The sequence below is a fragment of the Astatotilapia calliptera genome, chromosome 5, assembly GCF_900246225.1.
Source record: "Astatotilapia calliptera chromosome 5, fAstCal1.2, whole genome shotgun sequence".
NCBI lineage: Eukaryota > Metazoa > Chordata > Actinopteri > Cichliformes > Cichlidae > Astatotilapia > Astatotilapia calliptera.
In genome coordinates, this window is record NC_039306.1 from 33,802,530 (window position 1) to 33,812,589 (window position 10,060).

The following is a 10,060-nucleotide window of genomic DNA, read 5'->3' on the forward strand; positions in this document are numbered from 1 at the left end:
TTTTAAATAAACACGGGTAATGTGCAGATAGTGGAAGCTTCTCTTTACCTGCTCACAGTGTGTAGATGATGGACTTATGATATTTCACTGTGCTGTTACTGAGGTCCTGTGACTTGTGTAATGTCCAGGTCTGGCCAGGGCCAAGTCCGTCCCCACTAAGACCTATTCCAATGAGGTGGTAACGCTTTGGTATCGACCTCCTGACGTGCTGCTAGGCTCTACAGAATATTCCACACCCATCGACATGTGGTAAGCAGGGGACAATAGACGTTTCTGTTGAAGGGCCGTCCTTACATTTTTCCACATCAGTCACGGTGCACACTGACCTGCTTGGCTGGAAACTAAATGCTTGAAACACAGCTAGAAGTGTACTTTAAACCACTGAGCTGGTCAGGAAAGGAATTGGTGCCGACCCTGGTTACAGTAAAATCCTGTTACTTGGTGAAACACTCAAATATTCTCGAGGGCCATCCAGGATTTCCATGACTCAGTTCTGTCTATTAAAATGTCACAGGTTGTTAGCAGTGAGGTGAGTCACTAGTCATACAAAGGGGGCGTGCATTCACTTTCCTTACGTGTTTTTGCACACGGTTTGCTGTGGTGAGAACACCCCCACAGCTCTGCTAAATCAGAAATATAAATGTGGCTCTCTAGCAACACAGCAGCCTTTTATGAGCACATAGAGCTACATACACTCTCATCAGACTGCAGGATGCCTCTTCACCACGCCATCCTGTGTGGAACAAAAGGCTGGACTGTGCCCACTCACTGCATACTAGTTTGCACTTACAATTAACAGTCTTTGAAGTGTGTGTGTGTGTGTGTGTGTGTGTGTGTTGAACTCAACCTCACTCAGAATTTTTATACCTAACAGCTCGTCCTCCTCTGTGCCTCCTTATCTCCGCCTCCTTCTCACAGGGGCGTAGGCTGCATCCTGTATGAGATGGCAACAGGTCGTCCTATGTTTCCTGGTGCCACTGTGAAGGAAGAGCTACATCTAATTTTTAGGCTCATGGGTAAGAAAAACATTATTCAAATGTAAAGGCCATACTAAAGTATATTACAGCAGCGAGAGACAATAAGTAAAGCTTTAAATCGTCTTTATCCTCGACCAAGTTTAAAAGTCTTAGAGGACTTGGCCACTACATTTAATATTTCATTTCTATTCCAAATATTGAATATTCAGAGTTTGATGCAGCTCATGTATGTTCTACATTCAGCATATTCTGCTCTGAATTGTTATTCTGAAGCATTTTTATGGAGAGAAATTTGCCTCAAAAGGGTTCCAAATGCGTACGGTATGATCCACCAAGGGCGTAATTTCCAGGGGGGTTGGGGGGGTTATGACCCCCCCAATAATCAGACCCAGGCAATCCCCCCCCCCACCCAATAAAATTATGGATTATCTTGCATAAATAGGCTGTTGATTTTCTTTACTCGTTTCAGTTATTACCAGCAAAATAGTTGCATATTTAATCATCTGGGAATTTACCCAGTGTGATTCAGTCCACACAAATGTGAAGCAACTGGCCACACATGAAACTATTTTACATCCAAACCTGAATAAATAGTCATTATTTATGCACAATTTACACACAAGTTCAGTTTCATGAATTGGATAAATTTCTCTTTCAAAGAGCTTTTTAAAGCTTTGTCTAAGACTACGTCTAACCTCTCTCCCGCTCACAAAACTTTGCATGCTTGTGCACCAATCGCCTGATATTTACAGGTCGCATCACGTGCCGACGTGGGGTTTTGAGGCCACAAATTCCACAAAACCACCCAGATCCACAAATACAAAATCATCCGATTCGTAAAGTTGAACTTAATAAATAAATTGACTTCCTTATGCATATACAAACTGCTGCGTCTTTATACAGTACTGTGCAAAGGTTTCAGGCAGGTGAGAAAAAATGCTGTAAAGAAGGAATTCTTTCACAAATCGAAGTGTTAATCATTTATTTTCATCAATCAAAAAAATGCAGTGAATGAACAAAAGAGACATCTAAATCCAATCAGGATTTGGTGTGACCTCCCTTTGCCTTCTTCTAGGTGCACTTGCACAGTTTTTGAAGGAACTCTGGTGGTAGGTTATTCCAAACATCTTGGAGAACTAAGCACAGATCTTCTGTGGATGTAAGCTTCCTCACATCCTTCTGTCTCTTCGTGTAATCTCAGACACACTCGATGATTGTTGCCGTACCATCACTTCCAGTACTTCCAGTTCTTCTTTACACTGAAGATAGTTCTTAATGACTTTGCTGTGTGTTTGCGGTCGTCGTCCTGCTGCAGAATACATTTGGGGCCAATAAACAATCATTTATATTTCTGAAAGCATTCTTTGTTTACACCATTTTTTCACACCTGCCTAAAACTTTTGCACAGTACTGTGTGTGCCATACACAAAGCTGCCAACCAACATTTTATAAGGCCGGGTACAAGCACATCTCCCAAGAGTAAGTTAGTATAGACCTGAATATCATTTGTGCATGTTGTTATTTTAAAAACATTTATTTAATCCTTGAGATCATGAGCTCATTTTTAGGAGAGGCCTTTGTACAAAGCACATGTAACAATATGGACAGGCACACTTATGTAATACAAAGATACATGTTCACACATAAATGTAACCTTTTAAAATGCTCTAATGAAATAATAAAATGCAGCTCCATGCTTTTTTCTAGTTTATCGTGTTCATAGGCAGCAAAGGTTTCCATCCACTTTGTTTCAAGTTCAACGTAACTGAGAAGAAGAGCTGATGTTAACATGAGTGCAGAAAAGAACCACCTGTGAAAACACACAAAAACCCCACCAAAGGCAGTGTTGGGCAAGTTACTTAATTATAGTTACTAGTTACTTCTTCAAAAAAGTAACTGAGTTAGTAACTGTTTTACAATATTCTAAAAGTAATTAATTACTTGAAAAGTAACTATTGCATTACTTAAAAAAAATGTTTAACCCTCTGGGGTCCAGGGTATAATTGGCCATTTTTAACTACTTTTGATGTTTCCTCCACATTTCACCTTTAAAAACTATTTATTTGCTTGTTTGGTATCATTCTTTTCAGCACAACCTCACGTGTCTGAATTTACAGTTATGTTGTCATTTTGACTGTATTACCACAATTGATCTAAAATCAGACAAAAAACATAAAATCAGAGTAGAAAGAGTTATATTTTTACTGTAACAACCACAAACATGTTTATTGAATCATATTTCATAACTTTAAATGCAAATATAAATTGTCAATTTTAAAATCCTATTTGTGCCACTCCAAATATTTCTGTCCACTATAAAGGAGAACATCACAGCCTGATACCTGCAGGCCTGACAGCAGCAGGTGTGTCACTCCTGTTTCTACCTGGAGACAGCAGTCGCCTCATTGTTCTGACACACAACACAAAACTATCCACAACACTACACACTAACTACACAAGACAACACATTAACTACAAACTACAAACATGCTAAACGTCACAAATCCCTCACATCTCAAAACTCACTCTTTCTCTCTCTTTTTCTGCTCTCTCTCTCGCCGTCACTCCTAAAACTTCCCATTTTTTGGTTTTTTTTGCTCATAAGCAGAGAGTGCTCGCTGTGCTGTCATTAGACAGTAAATGTGACGAAACTATTGAGGAAAAAACACACGTGTATATTATTTATCATGTCTCTGGTTTTACGTGGACTATCAACACAATTTATAAACTGGTATATATCACATTGTTGCTTTGTCTTTAAGTGGTCATGTGATTGGCTTACCACGACTTCCTCAGTCAAACAGCAGCACTCATGTGATTGTTTTGCCCCCTGAGCTCCAGGTGTTGTGCAGTGATCATGATTACCGTCCGCGGGAGCGCGCAGCTGCTTAAAGCTGTAATGCCCAGATTACTTACAGCTGCTTCCGTGCAGCTGATATAAGATGCGGTAAGATGAACACAGCTTCAACCGTCTGTTTGTTGAAAAATAGTAACGGACCGCATTTTCTTATTAGTAACTGTAACGGCGTTGTAATGATAGGAATAGTAATTAGTAGGAATAGTAATTAGTTAGATTACTCGTTACTTAAAAAAGTAACGCCGTTACTTGTAACACCGTTATTCCCATCAAAGGTAATCGAGAAAAAAATGTAAAAATTGAATAATAACTTTCAAATTTACATTTTCTCAAATTTACTCTCCTGAAGTCTCACAGAGAAGACAATTCTTTCCATAATAATGATTCCATAAGTAACATTCAATCCTCAAAGACCTGGGGAGACACAAATAAACATGACGCCACAGGGCAAAGTAAAACTAAACACATTAAACAAGAAAACACTAAACTCTTCAAAATAAAACAGGAACCATGGAGAGACGTAGACATGACAACACAAGCCTGACAATTAGAACATGGAACACGCTGAGAGACGGACACACAGGCATAACTGAAAAGTAAAAACACTGAGGACAAGACAGACTACAAAGAGGACAACAAAAGACTTCAGGAGTTATAGATGAAACAAAAACTAGAATGAAACTCAATTAAATTCTAACTAATAATAACAACCAAAGAACTAAACATATTTCTAATATAACACGAGGAATCAAAAATGCAAAATAAACTCAAAACGCTCGGTCACAGACCCAGCGCCTGACAATTTCTTTGAGCAACCCATCATTAGCAATAATATTTAGCCTTGTTTCCAGAGATTGTTGATCCATTTGTTAGTTCCTGCAAATTTTTAATAATTTTTTTTCTTGCCCAACTGTGCTTGAACCCCAAAAGTGTGCCCTTTAATTCCCTTCCATCTTCTACTGTAGTTTGCATTGCACCATTATTTTATTGGTGTGTGTAACGGTGGACCCAAGAAATACCAGCCGGAGCGACTTTTGACAGTGCAGAACTTTTTATTAAGCTCGGGTTGTAGTGGACACATATACTCCGCGCTCTCTTTCTCTGCTGTCACGTTCCGTCTCCGTCTGTCACTGCCAACACATAAAGAGACACAATCACTGTCAGATCCCAGCACACCTGTTCACCCCGCCCCTGCGCCGCCCCGGGAGCTCACTGCGTCACGCCTCCTCTGCAGCTGGCCAAGGACCACACCCACGCCACAGTGTCTATTCAGTAACGATTCAGTGAGCTTAATGCTTGTCTTGCTCCTGATTTAGATATAGATCAGCTCAACATTTGTATGAAAATGTTAGGTGGCAGTGTCCTCTGATCAAGTATTTCTTTTGTTTCTTTGCCCAACAGGCACTCCGGCAGAGGAGACCTGGCCTGGTATCAGCAGTAATGAGGAATTTATGTCCTACCTCTTTCCTCAGTACAGACCTCAAGCTCTCATCAACCATGTGCCCCGGTAAAACTCACAATCTTCTCTTCACTGCCTATTCACTGGCACAAAAAACAAGCTAACATTTGCTGATTAGCATCACATGCAGAATAATTGCTGATGCTGGTATCAGTTTGCTGTAACTAGTTTTTGAGCCATCACATTGATAATGGTAACTTTATTTGTCCCCAATATGCTCATGTTGTTGTCATGTTTCAGGTCTTACATAGTTAACTGAACTCAAAGTTAATTATGTCAATTCTAAACACAAAATACAATACAGTATAAAAATGTTATTCATTGTTTACAGTAGTAATATGTATTTAAAGGCACAATTAGTGTCCTTTACAGAAACTATTTCTTGCAGCTAAACTCATTATACAGTCTGAACTGTTGCTTTGTGTCCCTAAGGTTGGACCCAGAAGGGATTGACCTGCTGTCTGCTCTGTTGCTGGTAACGGACCACACATCCACACTCCTGGTTATGAGGACCTAAATATTCAGACTCACCGATGAGCTGTTTTTATCTCATGATTGCAGTATGACACCCGGAGCAGACTCTCCTCTGAAACCGCTCTACGTCACCCCTACTTCCTGAGTTTGGGAGACAACATTCATAATTTGGCAGACAGTAAGACACACACACACACACACACACAGAGTATATCAATATCTAACAAAGCATGAATGCTGATGGTGCTTTGTACTAAGTTAAAGTACTAAACTCAATATTTGTTCTAATTACTGTAGGCAGGAATGTTTTTACTCTGTGTGTGGATAGTATTTTCCTGCTGCTGTATTATCACTCTTCAGAAACAAATGTCTTTTCCTGCATGTCAGTTTGTCTTTTCATAGCAGCGTATGACCAGTGTGTAGCTAATTTAGTTAATTATGACCCTGTTCCAATTGGGGGGACACCCGTAGATGAACCTCTCCACAGCCTGCTCTTCAACATTGTTGAAGCAGTGTGGGGTCATCTTGACAGAGAACAGATTTGTATATATTTGGACCAACTTTGTCTTATAGCATAGTGATTAACATTTCCTTGTCAAGCAAAAGGTCAGTTGTTCAGTTCCAGCCAGAGACAGAAATCCCCTTTGGGGTCGAATGAGAATCAGAAGTATCCAGTATGAAACTCCTCCAAATGAAGCATGTGAAGCTGCCCGCACTGGCAACCCCTTTGTGACAAGGGAGGACCTAAAAATAAATTCTCCTGTTACTCAAGAGGATAAGTGACTTTGCCCTTTGCTGGGCTGAGAGAGGTGCCAGCTGCAGCCTGAAACCTTCACAGGGGCGTGGGTTTCTGGCTGGGCTTTAATTTCTTCTGGTCTTCTGTAGAGATTATTGCCACTGTAACGGTGTGCCACCAGATATGCATGTACCATCGCTGGGATCTGAACCTGAAAGTGCAGGTAGTATATGAAGAAGGTGAACTCCTTCCTTAAACACAAGAAGAGTGCAGGTTCACAGCTTTGTCATACCATCTCACAATGATGTCGTCCTGCTTTTCTCTGATGTCTAAAGAGCCTCTTCCCTTTTTCTTCAAATCTTTCTCATCCATTGTGTTGCAGTCTTTTACTCTGCTCATTCAAACTTTTCATGTTATGTTTTGGATTCCTCTTTTTTTCGAGTGTTCCACGTGTAAAAGGGAAGAAAGTAGTTTTCTGCAAAAACCTTGTGATTTTATTTTTCCTGCTGGAAGAGCTGAGGCCATTTTTACACAGCATCTCCAGATTTACAGGGAGTGCAGAATTATTAGGCAAGTTGTATTTTTGAGGAATAATTTTATTATTGAACAGCAACCATGTTCTCAATGAACCCAAAAAACTCATTAATATCAAAGCTGAATGTTTTTGGAAGTAGTTTTTAGTTTTAGCTATTTTAGGGGGATATCTGTGTGTGCAGGTGACTATTACTGTGCATAATTATTAGGCAACTTAACAAAAAACAAATATATACCCATTTCAATTATTTATTTTTACCAGTGAAACCAATATAACATCTCCACATTCACAAATATACATTTCTGACATTCAAAAACAAAAACAAAAACAAATCAGCGACCAATATAGCCACCTTTCTTTGCAAGGACACTCAAAAGCCTGCCATCCATGGATTCTGTCAGTGTTTTGATCTGTTCACCATCAACATTGCGTGCAGCAGCAACCACAGTGTGTCTTGTTCAGTGGTGGTCGTCTTTCAGCCTTTCTTACCTTGGCCATGTCTCTGAGTATTGCACACCTTGTGCTTTTGGGCACTCCAGTGATGTTGCAGCTCTGAAATATGGCCAAACTGGTGGCAAGTGGCATCTTGGCAGCTGCACGCTTGACTTTTCTCAGTTCATGGGCAGTTATTTTGCGCCTTGGTTTTTCCACACGCTTCTTGCGACCCTGTTGACTATTTTGAATGAAACGCTTGATTGTTCGATGATCACGCTTCAGAAGCTTTGCAATTTTGAGACTGCTGCATCCCTCTGCAAGATATCTCACTATTTTTGACTTTTCTGAGCCTGTCAAGTCCTTCTTTTGACCCATTTTGCCAAAGGAAAGGACGTTGCCTAATAATTATGCACACCTGATATAGGGTGTTGATGTCATTAGACCACACCCCTTCTCATTACAGAGATGCACATCACCTAATATGCTTAATTGGTAGTAGGCTTTCCAGCCTATACAGCTTGGAGTAAGACAACATGCATGAAGACGATGATGTGGACAAAATACTCATTTGCCTAATAATTCTGCACTCCCTGTATTTGTTCTGGATTTTCTGCCCCTTGTAACAACAAATCAATGTAAAAAAAACACAAATACTTTGTCCTGTACGTCTCCGCATCTTGAAAATCCATTGTTGAAGCTTTGCTGGCATGTTAGATGCGTAAATGTTTTTTAAGTGAATCAGCATCAGGACTTTCAGGAATCTGTCTCAACACATCACTTCACAAACAGCAAAGCGCTTTGCCTTCATCTCCCAACAGACTCGTACACTGGGCAGCTGTACTTATCCCATGTGCATGTACATACCCAGAATTTGCTCAGTTTCCTTAGGAATTTTGTTTAATGACTTTCTTCTTTCCACACACTACACATGTTTATTTGTTCTGTTGTTGTTGTTTCTTATAGCATTTTGTATTCACAGAATTTACAAGATGCATGTATGGTGCTCAGACAAGTCTGTCGTCTGAGTCGTCCTCAACACATTCCACAAATTCAACATCTCAAAGTCAGGATGTTTTTCTTTTTCCACTGATACTCTTTCCTTTGCACTTTGCCTCTTGCTGAGTGCTTCGAGGTCAGTTGGTGTGTGATCTGGACAGTTTAGGTGTGACATGTGACAAATACTGGATGAAAATGGGACGCCGTCCCACAAAAATGTGTGACCAAGCTGGTGATCAGCATGAGGAGGTTGCAGCCTGTGTCAGCTGTGTATGGTTCCTCCACATGCTACTGAAGGCCTTTATTGTTAAATGAATACATTAAATTGTCAATACAGTAAACACCAACAAACAGCACTCAACAGCAGAATAACTGTTTGGTACTGACAGAGAAGCTTTAGCAAGGTTTTCATGGGAGCAGCCCACATTCAGTGCTCTACTCACTCCTTACAAATGTGGCACCATTTCAAGGGCAACAAAGTCTCTCCAGTTGTTTACGATTTATTGTGAAGAACTATTACTATAGAGCAAAGGAATAACTGACCAAACAAAAATGTCCTTACTTGCTTTGCTACGTTTGTTCTCCACCTGCGTTACAGCTGCTTCAGTGTTTTCTCTCAGAGAGGTGCAGCTCCAGAAGGACCCAGGACACCGCAGCTCAGTATTCCAGCCTTTAGGTAAGGGATCTGACCTCAGTGCAAAATCTGGCCACTTGTTGTTCACATAAGTAACATTTATAACATTCAGTCTTTGTGTTTTCTTCATATTGGTCACAAGAGAAAAATTTCCTTCATTGTTAATTTATCTGGTTCTAAAAAAAACAACTTTGTTCTTGAAATGCTGAGGTGTCTGCACATGTACTTTGTCAATTAGCAAAGCACTCTGAGAGGCCAGCGTGCCTTGTTTGTTTATTCTAATGCAGTAAAATTGCCACTCCAAAAACTCTCAGGGGAACTGAAAGACAAGTAAAAGTAATAAAGCCCTCTCTACTTTTTCATTTCCTTTTCTTTTATTGGAAAGTAGGCTCAGCTATTGTGAGATTTCTACTACTCTTTAATCAAACTAATTAATGTTAGGTTGAGAGATTCCTTTGAGGAAAAAAACATGAGTCATTCTTTCTTTTAAAAATTGCTTTAATTTGTTTGAATTAGTCAATAGGGCTGTTCGATATAACGATATATGTCGGATGACAATATAAAAACATCTATCATTTCATTTTACGCTATCTGTCTGTGAAGGTTCTCAGTCATCCAGGTCATCGTAGTCAAAGGAGCTTGCAAAGAAAAGCGTCTGGACTTCTTTAAGTTGTCCCTTTTGTCCCTCTGTGGGGGGAAACTCCCACTAGGTTTATATCTGGGACTCTCCACCATTTGACCTTAGAACTGAAGAAGCTTCTCGGATGAGAGGTGAAACGTCTTCAAGCAACTTAAAGAAGTCCAGACGCTTTTCTTTGCAAGCTCCTTTGATTTTACGCTATCGTTTGTTTCGTGGTGTCGAAACTGTTTACGGCAATATTTTTTCATCGTTCTGATGGTCACTGTAGTGGCTAAATTAATTTCTTAAAGTTCTCTCTTTCTCTTATATTTAATATA

General features: G+C 40.0%; 1 protein-coding gene across 4 annotated transcripts in view; it reads left to right on the forward strand.

Annotated features, from left to right (window-relative positions):
• The window catches only part of cdk18 (cyclin dependent kinase 18), a 69,645-nt gene that overhangs the window by 53,949 nt on the left and 5,636 nt on the right, over positions 1-10,060 (forward strand). For all 4 annotated transcript variants that reach the window (XM_026169018.1, XM_026169019.1, XM_026169020.1 and 1 more), the window contains 6 exons: positions 129-249; positions 919-1,016; positions 5,236-5,341; positions 5,726-5,768; positions 5,855-5,945; positions 9,068-9,145. In XM_026169018.1, the coding sequence (XP_026024803.1) occupies positions 129-249; positions 919-1,016; positions 5,236-5,341; positions 5,726-5,768; positions 5,855-5,945; positions 9,068-9,145 (537 nt within the window). The remainder of the gene's footprint in view (positions 1-128; positions 250-918; positions 1,017-5,235; positions 5,342-5,725; positions 5,769-5,854; positions 5,946-9,067; positions 9,146-10,060) is intronic.